Source organism: Chiroxiphia lanceolata, chromosome 3 (genome assembly GCF_009829145.1).
Source record: "Chiroxiphia lanceolata isolate bChiLan1 chromosome 3, bChiLan1.pri, whole genome shotgun sequence".
Lineage (NCBI taxonomy): Eukaryota > Metazoa > Chordata > Aves > Passeriformes > Pipridae > Chiroxiphia > Chiroxiphia lanceolata.
The window spans coordinates 104338274-104356480 of NC_045639.1; the positions used below are offsets into that span (position 1 = coordinate 104338274).

An 18207-nucleotide genomic window follows, 5' to 3' on the forward strand; every position below is an offset into this window, starting at 1 on the left:
AGATGTAATTCCTCCTGTCTATTTCTTCATCCTGCTTCACAGCCAGGAATACCTAACAACCTGATCAAACTATTAAATTGCACTTCAACACCCCCTTCTGCAGAATGGGGTTGCTTTTAAAGGTCTTTGCACCTGAAACATTAACTTGCACAAGAAAATTGCATAATTAGTGTTTTGCCAAAGTTCATACACAAATCTCTCTCTCTGGTTTTCAGCAGCCATGTAAGTACTGACTTCTGCAGTGCTCTTGTTCTACTATCAAAGTACAAAGGACTGGGAATGTACCACTTTCAATCTGGGTATTTTATTATGCTATTTTCCCTGTTTATTAATTCACAAAATATGCAAACAATCATCAAACAAGGTCATCACTTGTTTTTTCTAGTATCAGGTGGTAGACTAGCATTTGACATCTGCTGACTAAAAGAGAAAAAAAAGATAAAATAAACAGTCTACATCTAAGACCACTCATTTGTTTTCTTGGACATTTGTGAAGAACTCTGAATTTCAACGACATGTACCTAATGGACAAACTAACATGACTCTCCTGTCTAAATAACACATTAGTTACCTAGCACAAAATATTCAAAGAAAACAAAAGGTTCTCATCTATCACATTTAGCTTTAACTGACATGAAAATGAGAATAATTTTTTAATATGTTCCAGTAGGACTCTCATAATTGCACTCCGTAGCAGAAATTGGGGTGCATAAATCATGATTTTTATATACGTACATGTAAGCACAGTTTTCACTATTGCTAAGCATGAAAACTATTTCTACACTTAGCTAAATAATAAACAGCATATAGAGCCAACTTTATATTACGATATTGTATACATATTTTTATACAATTATCTTTGTAGGGTTTGAGCTTATCCAGTGCAGTAGTAAAACTTTTTATTTATTTTCATTATCTACCTGTAACTTTTTTCTTAAGACATATTCTAGTTGAATGTTTTAAAATTGGAAATGCTTTTGAACTGAAAAGCAGGTGACAGGCAATACAAACACTGACAAAGGACTGAACGAAGATGAAGAATCCAATCCCAGACAGATATCTGAATAGTAGTTGAGGAATTAAATGCTAGTATTACTGTGAATGCAAGAGAAAAAGTAATTTCTAAAAACAGCAAGAGATAAGTATTTTCTTTTCCTTTTAAGATTTTTATTGGGATTATTCCCTTGGATGAATTTAGCACAGTGAGTCAAAACTGAGATATTGCTTTTGTTTTACATGAATATAAAGTGGGTTTGTGCATGGATTTTTTTTTTGAGGAACTATTATAAATATACTATTTTAGTTCCACAAGGTTTTGGCATGAGGGAGGCACTTAGAAAATAAACAAAAAGTAATTCTGCTTCTGAACAATTCTACATGCAGCAAGCACTACTCACGATTTCAAAACAGTACAAGCTTCAAAGACAAGACTAATTTGTCCTGTTAAGCCTGTAGTATATTTTCATTGCATTCAGAAATGCAGAACCTCTAAAAATACATATGTTGATATTAAGTATTTCAGCATTTCAGCAAAATGAGTCATGAAATGAAGCAGTTAAAATATTAATAATCAACAAGAGCCTTTTTGTATATATATAGAATTGTTAATATTCTACTCGACAAATTCAAGTGTTTCCATTCCTGAGAATATTCATTAGAAGATCCTTAATAGTCTTAGATTAACTTCTATATATACTTAAAAAATGGAAGTATTTTGCCACCTTTTAATTCAAAAGGAAAATTAATCTGTTTCAGACTTGAAAACCTGAGCTGAGAAGCACTTTGTCTCTCTTATCTGGAAACAAATAAAGAGCTAAGAGTAACTTATTTCAACAATGAATTTACCTTACTTTTTTTCCCAACTTTAGGCAGTGGTCAATAATTGCCATTCTAATTCTGACTATAATGACAAACCAAGTAGAAGATAAAGAAGGAAGGTAAAATTGACAGGAAAAAAATGGTCAGAAAAGAAAGAATATACAAAAACTCCAAAGTCAATGATTGACATGGAGGAAAATCATTAGTATTTAATCAAGTTCAGTGCTATGTACTCCTGATCCCAAACAAAAGCTGAGGAGTCCCTTAACTTTACACAGCTTTGTTTTTGAAAGAATCAAAATATACCAAACACTTGATTCAAAAGGCAAGTAGGATTAGTTCCCATACCAAAAGAATGCATCACAACCACATACTGAAAAACAGTCTTATGCTATAAGTTATAGCAATCAATACCTTTTTTTCAGGCCAGCAAGCTCTGAGAACAGCTTGTGTCCTGAAGTACACAAGTAGCTTGCTGTCCTCATCACTGAGATGGAAGGCTTGCTCCAGAATTTGCAATACCCTGATGCGAGGCTTCACTGCTAAAGAGTCATCACCACAGAAAGGTCTCAACCACTCCAGAAGGTCATCTGAAGAAACTACTTTCTCCCTGTAATTAAACAATACTGTGTTAAACGGTCTCTGGCAATAATTCTAATGAAAGTACCACATGTATTTTTAAAACTTAACAGGTACATTCAATATGTAACAAATACATAACACTAGAAATGGAAGAGCTGACCTGTGTGAAGCTGCAGAGAAATGAGTCCTTGTTAATCAGCTGCCCAAAGCTGTGTGGTGTAAGAACTTTTTCTGAACTTCAAATAACTATGTAAATCCATCCGTAAAGTTCCATATTCTCCCACATACTACTTTGGTACCATACAATGGCGCTGGATTTCAGCATCTGAAAATCCAAGTCTTTTCATGGTGTCTGGGCCTGACTCATGCCTGTACTTCCACACCATCTGACTTTTACGGAAAACAAGCTGAAATGCTTCCATTTTAACTACGACATTTTTATATCTGAATGCTTATTCATACTGCCACCCTATATTCTTTTTCTTTCCTTACAAGTCCCTTCTTTACACTCCACATACACAAATTAATTTCTCCTAATTTTAGAACTAGGCATTTCTTTTTTTTTTTTCTGTAACATCTATAGCCAGCTTGATGATTATAAATTCTTAGGATGATAATGATTGCAGAATGCTATAAACCTTAGAAAGAAAGAAATTAAAAAAGAGAGTAATTAAAAACTCTAAGTTTTGGGGTCTTTCTCACTTTGCTAATCATAAAAATCCTTAATCAAATAATTTGATACAAAAAGTGTATTATATTGAATACAATCTAACTGCGTGAAAGTATTTAGGGTACACAGATCACTGTGAGCTAACCAACCAACACTTGCAGGCAGAAAAATCTGTTACGTCCCTCAGAGGCTATAAACTAGCAGGTAGCAAAACAGTAAATGGTATTCTACCTTTTAGTAGTATTTTAAACTCAAGCTAATTTTTTTCTTACAGGAAAAAAAAAAAAGCCAAGAAAGTAGTTCCAGGTGGAGTGTGATTTATAACTAATGCCCTAATGTTCCCTTATTTGTCTTAACAAGACAGACGGGAAAGTAATATCAGACAGAAAACACCAATTTAACTTGTCTTGCAGCTCTGAAATAATAAATGTTGACATCTTAGGTTTCCATATTACAAGGACTTCAATTTTACTTAGGCTTTTTATTGTATGAATTATGCTGTTAGCTCAGAACTTCAGCTAAATTAGATATGCCTCTGCTGAACAGGTGGCATTCAAACTGTAAATTGAAAGTTTGGGAATTAAAGGACCTGCTGGAATATTTCAAGAGTTTTACACTTCATGCTTACATATGTTTTCCTGAAGGAAAGAATTATATTTTGTCAACTGAGTAGCTGAGATTTAAGGTAATAAGTAAGTACTTAAATGAATGTAAACAACTCTTGTAATCATAGTGATTTTCACTCCAGCTTATTGTTTCACCAGTTAAATGTTGATGAAGTATAAAAAGACTACAGAAAATCCATTTCAGATTAAAACAGTACTGACTCTTCCATTATACCTTAGAATATTGCAAATTACATTTACTGTAAATTTTTACATCAATTCAGTCTGCTTCGGTATCCAATATTTAGCTACTTAAACGTTACTGGAGAAGCCTCCATAAAGTAGTTTAACCGGTTTTATGTGGCTACCAGAGAGTATGGGGTTTTATTACTATTATCATACATGAGTTCTTACCTTGTACATCTGGAAAAAAAAGCTAATTTTTTTTTCTTCCTTATCTTTACTGGGAATGCCATAGAAAATATCAGTGGGACATACGGACTATTATGTGATCTGAAATAAGGACATTCCCAAAAGAGGAGAAAAAAACTGTGGTGACCCATCTTATAGCATTTGTGAAATTGCTTCTGCACTGCATCCTACAAATATCAACAAATTTATATATCTAAATTCAGATATCTGAAAGTGAATAATTATTAATTGCAATTTATCTACTAAACTGAAATGCAAGCAGTGACATACTTCTGGCAGATGTACAATCTGCTGCAGTCACAGCTGAAAGAACATTTTCTCAGTTCACCATAATATGCAGTTATCTAAATTTTAGGTTCAGTAACCTGCTTTCTTTCAAATGATCAAGAAAAGGCTTCTGAAAGGGCTTAGTTTTTGAACCTCATAAATGACAGCCAATTTTCTAAGACTTTATTCTAGAATAAAGTACAAACCCATTATATATATTCACAAAGAAAAAATCATCCATATTCAAAGTCTTAACCACAGAATCCATACAGGAAGCTCTTACCCTTTCTCAACACTTGCATGCACTGCAGAAATTATGCCTTCTAGGATTCCAAGTGGATCTTTCAATGTTGTAGATGAATCGCCATTTCCACTGTTAAGGAAAGACAAAGTTACTATTAAAGTGGTCCTTCATATTGTATCTCATTTCATGCATCTGTAGGATTTATATAAATTGTTCAACAATTATAACAATTTTTCACTTTCACTGCTTAACTAGTACCTTTATTTTTATGTCAAAATAATGCAAAGAGCAACAAGGAAAGAGTCGGGAAAAAATACTAAAATATTTAAATGAAACCTGAAAAGAATAGTTAAAGTTTAGTGCTTCTAACATAGATCAGGTCAGCAAAGTATACACATATAATCTCACTACCTTAAAGATCTCATCAATATCAGCTAAAGAGACTCAAAGTTATACATAAGTGTCACCTTCTTTTCCTTTCAAATCATCTTGCAGTATCTCTCTTGGCTTAAATCAACTTGACTGTAATCTGAGTCAACAGTATCCTATCTGCTGGTTCAGTACACTTCTCTGGGGTCAAGCCACCCGCAAAACAGCATCCACTATGCACGTGCAGGAATAGAAAAATGTCCACCACTCTCCCCATCAGACATTCCAGTTACAAATACAGTTTTCTTCCACAGGTGAAAAGGTTGCAAAAACTGGGGGGGGGGGGGGGGGGCGGAGGGGAACTAACAATCAACTAACCAAAAACCTCAAACCCACTCCAGTAGGAAAGCAAGCTTTGGTAATAATCCAATGAAAATTACATTTTCTGCTAAGATTTTCAATAAAACAAACAGATTTGGTGCTGAGAGAGGGCGAGATTTTGCACTGGTACTCCAACAAAGCACACAGGGTCTGTCCATGGAAACCACTGCAGTGGTAATGATGCCTGGATAAAACTAGAAAAACAACAGTTTTCCCTATCTTAGTTTGTCAATGCTGCACTAAAGACAGAGAAAGGCAGGCAAATAGTTCCCATGTTATTCCAGATGACGCAAAAAAAACAGAGAAAAAGTGCATTTACTCTGCAGCTCATCACCATATCAAAGCTCTTCTGCCACTAAAAATGTCAGCCTCTTCTTATATGTGCTCTTACCAACAACGAATGCATGCCCAGGCTGCCCTAGTTGTACTAAAGCCAAAATACAGTGTATAGCTGATAGTAATGTGTAAAAATAACTGCAACATTCCACAATCTTTTTGTCAAGAGTTACGGAATGTTTACAATTTTGTAATTTATTACTTGAGTTAGATAAATATTTCCTAAAAATGATTATACTATATGGCATAGAAACCTGAATTTTTATAACCTTCAATGTCTTCCTGCATTCAGAACTTTCAATTTTTCTATTTTTATCTTAAGGCACTTCAATGAAAAATATTAGATTTAAAACCAAGATGTGACTCCATTCAGAATAAATTCAAGATGATTTGTTGTCTGATGAACACTTAGTATATTCATTTTATATTGTTATGATACTCTTCCATAGTGGGTTGGCCCTGGCTGAATGACAGGCACCAACCAAAGCTGCTCCATCACTCCCCTCCACAAGTGGACAGGAGAGAGAAAATATAATGGAAGTCTGAAAAGCTAAGGACAGGGAAAGACCATTCACTGAGTGCCACCATGGGCAAAACCGACACGACTTAGGGATATTAACTGAATTTGTTACTAATTAAATCAGAGTAGAATAATGAGAAGTAAAAGAAATCTTAAAAACACCCTCCCCACCATCCCTCCCTTTTTCTCAGGCATTACCTCCTCCCTCACAGTGGAGCAGGGAGGTGGGGAATGGAGGTTATGGTCAGTTCATCGCAGGTTGTTCCTGCTGCTGCTCAAGGAGGAGTCCTTCCCCTACTCCCCCATGGGGCCCTCCCATGGGAAGACAGTCCTCCACAAACTTCTCCAACATGAGTCCATCCCCGCAGCAACAGTTCTCCCCAAACTGCTCCAACGTGGGTCCCTTTCCATAGTGTGCAGTCCTTCAGGTACAGTCTGCTCAGTGCAGGTCCCCCACAGGGCCACAAGTCCTACCAGGAAAACCTGCTCCAGTATGGACTCCTCTCTCCAAGGGTCAGCAGGTCCCTGCCAAGACCCTGCTCCAGCCTGAGTGTCCCACAGGGTCACAGCCTCCTTTGGGCATTCACCTGCTCTAGTGTGGAATCCTCCCTGGGCTGCAGATGGAATCTCTGTGCCTCTGTGGTCCTCCATGGGCTGCAGGGGCACAGCTGCCTCACCGTGGTCTGCAGCACAGGCTGCAGGGGAACCTCAGCTCTGGTGCCCAGAGCACCTTCTCCCCTCCTTCTGCACTGACCTTGGTGTCTGCAGAGTTGTTGCTCTCACATGTTCTCACTCCTCTCTTCTCTGGCCACAATTACTTCTGCACAATAACATTTTTTCCTTCTTAAATGTGTTATCACAGAGGTGTTACTACCATCACTGATGGGCTCAGCCTTGACCAGAGGCAGGTCCATCCTGGAGCTGGCTGGCATTGGCTTTGATGGACATGGTGGAAGCTTCTGGAAGCTTCTCAGAGAAAGCCACCCCTGCAGCCCCCGCCGCTACCAAAACCTGCCCATGCAAACCCAACACAACTCACAAGTTCAAAATACAAGTAGAAAGCTTATACCACCAGCCTTTTTCTCAAAAAATACTGTTACATGTGTCTGATGGAAATGCTGTTCTTTGTACCAATACTATCACATGCCAGCTAAATAAATTTTTAAAGAGTCAAGTTAAAATCTAGATATTTTCCTAAACATCTTCAGAATACTTGGAAACAATCAAATTGTAACTTATAGTACAGAACAGTAAAGAAATATTCAGGATGTTACACTCCCAAAGAGACATGATGTGTGTCCAAAAGATAAAATCCATTTTCACCAAAATACACAGGAAAAAATCCATTCAAAAAAAAAAAAAAAAAAAGAAAAAAAAAGAAAAAAAAAAGAAAAAAAAAAGTATTTTCACAGAAAAGGAGACTTATGGGAACTGCGTGCTCTGTTAAGGAAAATAAAAAAAATTACACCTTTAGAGCAGAAGTGTGGAAATGGTACAAAGCACAGCAGTATTCAAATAATCATTTTATGCAACTGGCTACAGGCATCAGGAGATAGTTTCAAATTTCTTTAGCAATAAAAAAAGCTAAGAAAATTTAAGGTATGTTCCCAAAGTGAAGACAGATATAAGACACTTCATTTCTGTTCTTTTATAAGCCACTTTGTTAGTGTTTACAGGCTAGATTTAAATTTTCCTGTACTGTTTTTTGTGCTTTTTTTCCAATTAAGTTTGTAATAAAAATACACCAACAAAGGGCATTAACATGGCATATCCAAAGAAAACTAGAATACTTATAAAACTTGCACACTAAGAAGAAAATGACTATTGAAATAGAAACAAACAGGATATTTGCAGCCCTTCAGCACTTAAAGGGAACTTATAAGAAAGATGTGAACAGATTATTTAACAGTGCCTGTTGCTACAGGACAAGGGATAATAGTTTTAAACTAAGAGAGGGTCGACTCAGAGTACATACAAGGAAGAAATTCTTTACTGTGAGAGTGGTGAGATACCGGCACACGTTGCCCAGAGAGGTGGTGGATACCCCTGGAAACATTCAAGGCCAGGCTGGACAGAGCTCTGAGCAACCTGATCTAGTTGAAGATGTCCCTGGTCATTGCAGGGGTGTTGGATAAGATGGCCTTTAAAGGCCCAACTCAAACTGTTATATTATTCTATAGTCTACAGAAATGGAAATCTTAGTGCTCTACTCACCCTAAGTTATCTTCAGTGTACATAAACAACTCCCGTAACAAAGGACACTGATAAGTAAAATTTCTATTTTGATATATCCTCGATTTTGGAGATCAGTTCTGGACAGTCCTAGCACTCACTCTTCAAAAACCCTTCATCTCTCTAATCAGAAATGGAAGTCACAACCAGGCTCTGAGCTCCCAGGTCAAAAGACACATCTCTGCAAAAGTTAATATGCATTTCCAAAATCAGAAAATCACTGTTTCTGACAATACATCTGTGAAGTCAGTTCTCAAGAACAACAGATTTATGAACATTTACAGAAAGCTTCAAGTTTGTCACACACAGACAGGTACTCTTCTACTAAGAAGGAAAGGAGAAGAAAGGTTAATCTAAGCAGTAAATTGAAGTTATCTACAATAAGAAAGTATTCTAAAAATAAAACTAGGAAGATTGAAAGCTACCATTTTTTAAGCTTAATACTGCCTTTACTGCCTAATGGTTAGAGAAGCTAAAAAGAGACGACAGCTCATGAGACAAATAATCCTGTCAAGTTTCCACAGATTGTTGCCTTGTTCTTTTCTTAATAATTAATGATTAAAAATAAGCAGCTACTAACAGAAACAAATATAATTAATGAAGGATTAGTCTTCCACACAAATTATAAGCTATTTCATTCATGTTTTAAACAACAGAACAGGATTCAGTGTTCACCTCAAAACTCATACGTATGAGCTCAATGTAATTACACTGATAAAGTCTTATTTTGATTTCACTTCAGCTTCAGAAAAAGTGATGCATATTTAATCACATTCCTCAAACAGAACAAAGTACAAAAAGCACTTGAAAGGAAAATAAATTAATTTAATCTAAATTTTTTAACCTCATTACTGTATTCATTGAAAATACTCAAGTTTTATTTTCTTCTCTCTGATTGTGTTTTCTCTTATTTAAAGATGAGGAAAATAAGACAATAACATACTGATGGTGTGATCATTAAAAACTAGGGGGAAAAAAGTCATAATGGTAAACCATTATTTCCATCTAAAGTACCATGAAATTATTATACACAAGTTACAAAATTACTCTATATGATCCCCGCTCATGTTAGATAAGACAATAAAAATCTGATTTTTTTTCTCTTTTAAGTTAGCTACTCTTTCTAACAAAGCTGGATTTACCTTCTTCACAAGGTGATATAGCAGGCTTAAGAGATGCAACCTGTCTTTTAATTGCTCCCTATATTTAGAGTGATGCTACTTTATAATATTACCCTCTTTCTGAATTTCATCATAGGGAGGATATTATCTCAAGTATTTGCTATTGTATTTTATGCTAGATTTTCACTTCATAGTCTTTATCACTGTAGTAGACAAACTTTCCATAGTACAGAATGATATGAAATTATCTTTCCCTTCTCCTTCTCCCCAAAGAAGTGGGGGAGTGGGGGCAGAATATTTCTACCGACCACATTAGGTCACATCACACAACAAATCAGTTTAATTGAAGCTTCCAACTAAGTTTCCTATCTCTGCCACTACAGTTTTGTCTACAGGACAGTCAGTCATTCTCTTCTTTTCAGTGAAGTGCTGTATAAGAGTTATTGGTCATGGTCTCTGTCCAGAACTTTACATGAACCTGCAGCTATTCTAGCCTTGCAATGCATATAAAGAACAAATAATGCAGTTCACAGAAAAATGTTGATATGAAGTAGAGTAGAAAAGAGAATTTTGATAGGTTTCTCATACTCTGCATGTTAATGACACTCATTATAGTAGAAATAACTGGACTTTGTGAGGTTTATATCCAGATACATCATACTGCTAGTCAGAAACAGCAGGACAGTTATTATCTAAAGCCAAATTATTCTTCTTCAAATGGACAAACCCAGACAAGAAAGACAATATTACTTATGTTGCTATGCAAAAGCTCTACCATCATTGAGGATGCTGTGAACACAAACTGAATGACAGAAGAAATCAATTTTCTGCCAAAGAGGACTGCAAACAATTTGACAGGCTGCCTTCTTTTCGTCTGTGGCACTTCAATCTGCCGTAATATACACATACATGCTGAAGAAAAAGTAGAGTCATAGATAATTTTCCATGCTAGACTTGTTTTCCTATTTCTGGTATGTGTATTCAGATCACCTTGCCCACATTATTTTTCTGCATGCAGAACAACAGGATAAATTCTCAAAGTTTTATCTATCTAAACTGGTCTTAGAAGTACTAAAATGTTTAGCAGCCATCTAACAGCAGAACACTCTTTCACACTTGTTGCATGTATCTCTCTGGAACAGAAATACTTCAGCAGAGAGTCTTGTATGAATAGTTAAATGAGAAGTATATGCTCATTTATAATGGATCATATACACATATCTCCCCCTCCCCCATCAAAAAAATATGACAGAAGAAAATAATTCTAATGAACACTAGATTAAAGATACAGTGATACTTCATTTGGAATATTCAGTACAACACTTCCAGTCGGCAAAAGGCAACATGCAGCACCCAGTAATACGAAATCCATGAGGGGTTTCTCAAATGAAAAAAAATCCTTGATGGATTAATTTCACTTGACTGCAGAAAAAAGACATAATGAACACTTTTATGATGCTCTGAAGGAGAAAAAGTATCACAGACAGATGGATCCTTAAGAGCTCATTGATAGTCTCTCAACAATGATGGCAAAACAAAAATCTCAGGCTTTCTTCATCCTGGGAACACAAATACAGATGTAGGTGAACTTCCTGTCTTAAAATTTCACATCTCAGTTATAGTCCAACAGCAGTGGGACTGAGTGTGCTTTTTGGTTAAGCTGTTCTGACAGAGAACATCAAGACAGACACATGGATCCCATCACACTAAGGCAGGGGTCAGAATGGTGTCAATTCCTTGGCAGGAAAGTGGACAGGTTGCTCTTATCTCACTACAAAAATCTGTGGACTTCCACATATCCTAAACCTTGTTAAAAACCAATGTCACATTCACAGAACCATGACTACAAAGTTTTCAATGCTTCTGTCAAGTGTTAGAACTGTAATTTGGAAGCAAGACTACAAAGAATACATTACACTATAAAGACCATTGCACTGAAGTTAATGCAAACTTTAAACTCATTGATAACAAGATTAAGATGCTCAGAACCAATCGTATTTCACGTTCCTTTGCATCATCCAGGTCTTGCCCGGATCTCAAAAGAATTTCCTTACGGTACAGCATATAGGATTGCTTATGGTATAATGGCACTAACAGCAAAAACCAGTAACAATGACAACTCTTCGTTGAGCAAAAAAATCCCCTTCCTCACATTAGAAACTTGTTTCTCTCCAAGTAGTTAGCAAGTTGGGGGGTTTTAGGGTATCACTCTTGCTTTTAAGTGCTGCAAGAGCATAAAGCACCATGTTTGCTCTTTCATTTGGAAGTAGGGTATGACACAAAGGGAGATGGAAGAAGATCAAAAACTCTAAGAAGCACTATTTACAAGAACAAAGAAGAAAAATGCAGGTTTTTTTAAGGACAAATAAACATGTTTTTAAAAACCTTGCAAATAAAAACCAAACCAAACCACATGAAAAGACAGCTCCTAGAAATGCCTCAGCAAGTTATTTTGAAGATGAAAATTGTACTACTTCTGGTAGGACATGCTGTTGTGGCAACAGCCATTGCTAGGCTTCTGTTACCCAAATGCCTGCATGAGTTACTCACCATTTCCAACAAAAATGCCTTTTAACTCTGTTTAAGGGGGAATAATTATGTGCAGTCGTAAATTTTCCAAAAATTCACAAATGCACACACATAATGGAACAATATTGCAAAGTCAACGCTTTTAACTTAAAAGCATGTTCAGTGAACAGGATGAGTTCTGTGTATTAATTTGTTCGGACTGCCCCGGCTTCCCAAACTCAGAGAAACGTAACTGCCTAAATATGAAATTATAGGTAAACAGGAGCATAAGCAATCCAAGAACTCACCTGTTACTGTTTAATTTTCTGCAAAATCCAAACATTGAAAGCAAATAAGTACTGACAACTAATAAACAAACCAAACCAACCAAACAAAACCCACAACAAACCAACATACCAACCCAACCAAGCAAAAAAAAAACCTCCAAAAACCCTGAAGAAAGATCTTTGGGCTTAACTGAGGAAGTGTGCTTACCTTAATATACCTACAATTTTTTTAATAGCACATTGGACAATATCCTTGGGAGAATGACCTAGATCTCCAACAGCCACTTGTAACAACTGCTGTATCATGTCCAGGGGCTGACCATCTATACACATAGCTACTGCTTGCTCATGGATTTTTTCTTTCTCTGACCTTGACAAATCATATAAATAGCCATACTTCTGTAGTGTATCCTGTGAACAGATAATTTTTGAACACTAATCAGTGTTACTAATCAGTAAGACCTGCTTATTTACAGGGCTGTATCAGAATCTTCCTTTCTGCTAAGAATTAACATATACTGAGAAAAAGAAGAGATTGATGGAAGTGAATTTTCAAAAACCAGGTCAACAAAATCAAAAGTAGAAAACATTAATAAAATATGACAGAAGAATGATGTCTATCATTGCTAGTCATGGTAACACTCAAAACAAACATTTGATCAGTAATCATTACCTGTTCACTGTTTTTCAAGTAAGTGATAAAACTGTGATTGAGTGTTTCCAGATGAGCAAGAGATTGTTGCAAGTGACTCAGAATTTCTTCATAAGCAACAGATGGATTTTCCGCATCTTTCATGTCATCCTCAGAAGTTTTTTTTCTTGATTTCTCAGAAAGATGTTTGACTGCCTTAATAGCCTTCTTAGTCACTTCTATCCTGGTTTCAACTGGCAGCTGAAAAAGATTGCTCAATTATTTATTCATTCATCACCCATATGCTACTATTTGTATTACAGCAGTGCCTAGAGGTCAGGTGGCTCCACTGCTCCACAACACAGCATAAAACTAAAAGAAGTATTTAATGAAACAACTTTATTTCTTATAAGTAATTTATTTAAAAATTATCAGTATTCCATCACTTTCTTCTATTGTCCTTCCTTTTACTGACATTGACTCTTGCTCATTTTAAACCATATGAAACTTCTTTTCCTAATAGTATTTATTACTTTTGTAGACTGGTACCTTATAAGCTTTGATTTTTAATTCTGCATTGAGAGATATCCAAGGACCACTTTATAAGACTAACTGAAAATTAAATTGTTTGCCTTTTGCATCTCTCTTAAGTATTCCATCTAACTTATATTTGAGAGAACAGTGTCAATATACTGCCAGTTTAGAAGTCATAATGCCATAAGCATATACAGAATAAAGCATTCAGAAAAAAAGAAAAAAAGAATACAGGTTCTTCCCAAGACTATTTTAATTTTGCATTCACATTTGCATAGTGCCAAAATGGAGCACTATCAACATATCATTTCTCTGGTTATTTTATTCCAAAACATGAATTGCTATCCTCTATACTTCTAGTCAGCTTCAGTAATGAGATTCGGTATCACAGCCAGTAATAAAAAAAGTGTAGCTTAGGGGCTAGTTTATGTTTTGTTTGCATGTGAAGTTTTATTTTTAAAAAGCTTTTACAGGTTAAAAAGATTTTTAAATCTATAGGTTGTAATGTGTAATGAAAAATCCTAAAAATCTCTTTTCAAACCAAAGAACATCACATACTATTTCAGCTCAACAGATTTCACTCCTGAGGGTAAAAACTCATCTCAAGCCCATTCTTCTCAGAGTATGGAAATATTTATTAATAGAGCACTGTGCAAGTAACATTCACTTGTACATGAAGATGTTGACCTTGCTACTCTTATTGCCAGTGATTAACATGCAACTTCAAGATTATGGAAACAGCTCCCCTCCTTTTAATGCCACAGAAACCTGATATTTTAGCAACACTGAAACACAGAATGCTTGGAAGGGACCTCCAGAGAGCATCTGGTCTAAATGCCTACTCAAACAGAGCCACCTAGAGCCCCTTGCCAAGGACTACACTGAATAACTACAATGTGGGAGACTCTACAACCTCTCTGTGCAATGTGTGCCAGTGATCAGTCACCCTCATAATGAAAAATGTTTCATGGTGTTCAGATGGAACTGTTGGGTCCAGATCCCACATCTGCCACTAAATCACAGAATCATAGAATGGCCTGCGTTGGAAGGGACCTTAAAGATCATCTTGTTCCAACACCCCTGCCATGGACAGGGACACCTTCCACTAGACCAGGTTACTCAAAGCCCCATTCAACCTGCCCTTGAACACTTAAAGGGATGGGGCAGCTACAGCTTCTCTGGGCAACCTGTTCCACTGTCTAACCACCCTCGCAATGAAGAATTTCTTATTAATATCCAATTTAAACCTACACTCTTCCAGTTTGAAGCCATTCTCCTTTGTCCTGTCACTACATGCCCTTGTATACAGTTTCTCCCCATGTTTCTTGTAGGCTCCCTTCCGGTACTGGAAGGCCACAATTAGGTTACCCCACAGCCTTCTCTTCTCCAGACTCAATTCTCTCAGCCTTTTCTTATAGGAGTGGTGCTCCACCCCTCTAATCATCTTGAATGCCCTCCTCTGGACTCATTCCAACAGGTCAATGTCCTTCCTGTGCTGGGGACCCCAGAGTTGACTGCAGAACTGCACGTGGGTCTCACCAGAGCAGAGTAGAGGGGCAGAGACACCTCCCTTGAACTGCTGCCCACACTGCTTTTGACCCCAGCTTTACATATTACACTAACCAAATGTCATGTAGCCATAAGCCAACCAGACATACTAGAACAGAAAGTAATTACACAGTTAATTCAGAAGCAGGTTAAACAGCTATGGAATAACAAAAGTTGGCTCCCAGTTCCTACAGGGAGAGAGAAAAAGAAGAGGAAAAGCAGGATAAAGATAGTTTAACACATGAAAGAGAGAGGAAAGAAATGAATGAGCCAAGGTAATCCCTGACCACCTCCCAGAAGCAGGGCAATGCACAGCCCTCCTCCAAGCAACAAATATCTTGGAACACACCCTCCAACTCCTTGCTACTACTGAGCATGACATTACATGACACAGAATGCACCTTTGGCCAGCCCAGGTCTGCTGTCCTGGTTGCATCCATGCCCCCTTTTTGCCCACCTTACAGCCTACTCAGGGCTGAGTTGTTGCAAAAAAAAGCCTTGACATTGTGCAAGCAGTGCTCAGCAAGGGCCAAGATGGTGTGGTATCAACACTGTTTCAGTTACAAATCCAAAGCAGGGCCCCACTGAGGCTGCTATGATGAAAGTTAACTCCATCCGTACCTGACCTTGTACAATTCATCTGGAAATCAGTTTTAGTGTTTGTAAGGAACAGTTAAAGAAAAGGTATTATTCATGAAGTTTCCTATTATGAGGTCTTGAAGCAGATTTAATTAAAATAACAGTATAAACAAAAGGCAGAAAAAAGTATCTCACACTTATACTAAAAAAAGAAGTACTGTCAAATATCCATGAAGAAAACAAGGTCAGACAAGACAAACCAACTGAACTGAAGCACGGTGATAAAAAGCGATAAAAAGAAGACAAGTAATTCAGAAAGTAACATCTGAATGCAGTCACGCTATGTAAGAACACTATTAACACATTCCTTGTACACCTTCAGGCAATGTCATGCCCTGTCGTTTTCCTTAAGTGTTTTATGCAGCGTTAAGAAGTCAATCAGACAGACAAAAGATAGTGAACATTATTTTGAGCATGTTTTTTTTAAACTGAGCTATTTATACTATTATTTTAAATGGCATTTAAAGTCATTCAATGGCACTAAATTCAAGAAAATTATTCAGGTTAATATCCAGTCGTAACAGGTTCCCAATCCACACCTGTCAAAAAAGCATTACTGACTCAGAGAAAATAAGTCAACATTTCAACTAAAAACATTGAGTTGCAAGCAAAGTCCTTTTTTTTCATCAGAAGTTGGAAGAGAAGCTAAAAAAGATGGATTAGTAAAAAAAAAAAAAAAAATGTCGTCAGCCATAGTCTGAATGAATGTGCCTGAGTCTATGGAATGCTGTGAGGAAAAGCCCATGCAAAGAAAATTTCAGCTTTTCTTTCTCTACAGAAGACTCAACTGGTGATACAATCACTTTTTACTCTGCTTTTGCTATCTAAAGCTGTAGCCTTTTCTTCCTAATCAACATACTGTGCCAATCTCCATTTCTAGTGTGTGCCAACAATGAAAACACAATGATTAAAAAAGACTATTTTCAGATTGCTGTGGTTTTGTTGCATTGGACTTTTTTTTCCAGAGCATTGTTAATCAAAAAAACATCAGGGCAGTGACCTATGAGCTCTGAAACAGATGGTTCTCTGGAGACATAACCGACTCTATAGCACAATGAACAAAATGCTTACAACAAAGGAATAAAAAAAAAAAAAAATTACCTAAAATGCTTCATGAAGATCACAGAAAGGGGAGTAAATGAGAAATCATCATAACAAAAAGTTGATATGATCATTACTATAATTAAGAATCTATGACAGCAGTATTATTTAAAAGCAAATAGAGCTGCTGGAAAAAAAGATGACAGACTTAAAATGCATACAAAAATGTAAGTAGTAGTTCCAATGAATATTTGGAATATCTCCCATATAGGGAGAAATCTGTTCCATACACACAAATACCCTATTCTTAACATTACAGAGGTGGACTGGATTATTATTTAGTCAGAAAGACTTAAATAGTTATTTAGAGTTAAAAGCATTTCTGAGTATAAATGCCACAAGCAGGAACCCTCTCACTGCTTGCAGCAGTGAGCTGCTGCGGTCAAAGGATCAATACTTCAGTCCTTCAATGTGTGAGGTAGGTACTGACAAAGTGTAAAGGACTTTATCTGTTTCATTTACCACAAACACAACAAAAGTATTGCATCAATCTTCACCTTCTTCAACTACATTAACCCTGTTACTTTGGGTCTATGATTTATTGAAGTCCCGTTATGATGCATCTCTGCTCACACAGTTCCTGCCACCCAGTGTCACCGTCTCTATAAACCCTTAAGGCCCGAATCTTATCTTCCAGGTGGTAACTCACTTCTACTAATTGCAAGAAACATGGAAGAAAAGAATCTCTGAGCTCTTAGCACTAAAGTACCTAACACTGTGTCACATCTCAAAATACAAGTCAGTGTAACAATGTTTGTTGCCTTTTCATTAAGTGCAAACTTCTCATCCATTTCTCCAACTTGGACATTCTCTCATCCCCTTTACCCAGTCAAGCACTGCTCATTCATCCTCCTTTTCATTCAATTTACGAGAAAGCTAAAACGAAGAGCTTGTGGAAGGGGAGAGGAAGAAGAAAGCCCCTGTCAAAGCCCATCACGTTCCTTTCTTTCTCAGTAAGAACAAGAAGCTGCAGAAGCCAGTACTGAATCCCTGTGGTTTTGTTCCCTTTTGCATAATTCCACATTCTGCCCCCAGGTTCTCTGCCATATCCAAGTGACACACCAAGAAGAAGAAGCTGCCTATTGCTTTGCTGGCCCATCACCTGCCTCTCCTTACTACTACTGACATATTGAAACAGTGGGGGATATTCTGATGTCTGTTTCCTAAGTTCCCACGTGGTGACAACAGCAATGGTACCTCTGAAGTTGAACCCACGCAGCCTACCCTGTTTCATAGCCAACCTCCCATTACTCCTTATCACTTGAGACTTTTTTTGATTGTTTCTTACCAAAAGGGGTTTTTCAATACAGGTGCTGTTCCACAAGAGTAACAGTGGAGTACATCTCATCTTCTCCTTGGACTACTCTCTCTCTCCTTTCCTG

At 36.9% G+C, this 18207-nt stretch overlaps 1 protein-coding gene across 1 annotated transcript in view; it reads right to left on the reverse strand.

Moving 5' to 3' along the window:
• Positions 1-18207, reverse strand: part of NBAS (NBAS subunit of NRZ tethering complex) — a 166612-nt gene that overhangs the window by 38268 nt on the left and 110137 nt on the right. Inside the window, exons 45-48 of the mRNA XM_032681667.1 lie at positions 13046-13264; positions 12581-12783; positions 4658-4747; positions 2233-2428 (exon numbers count right to left, since the gene is read on the reverse strand). Of these exons, the coding sequence (XP_032537558.1) occupies positions 2233-2428; positions 4658-4747; positions 12581-12783; positions 13046-13264 (708 nt within the window). The remainder of the gene's footprint in view (positions 1-2232; positions 2429-4657; positions 4748-12580; positions 12784-13045; positions 13265-18207) is intronic.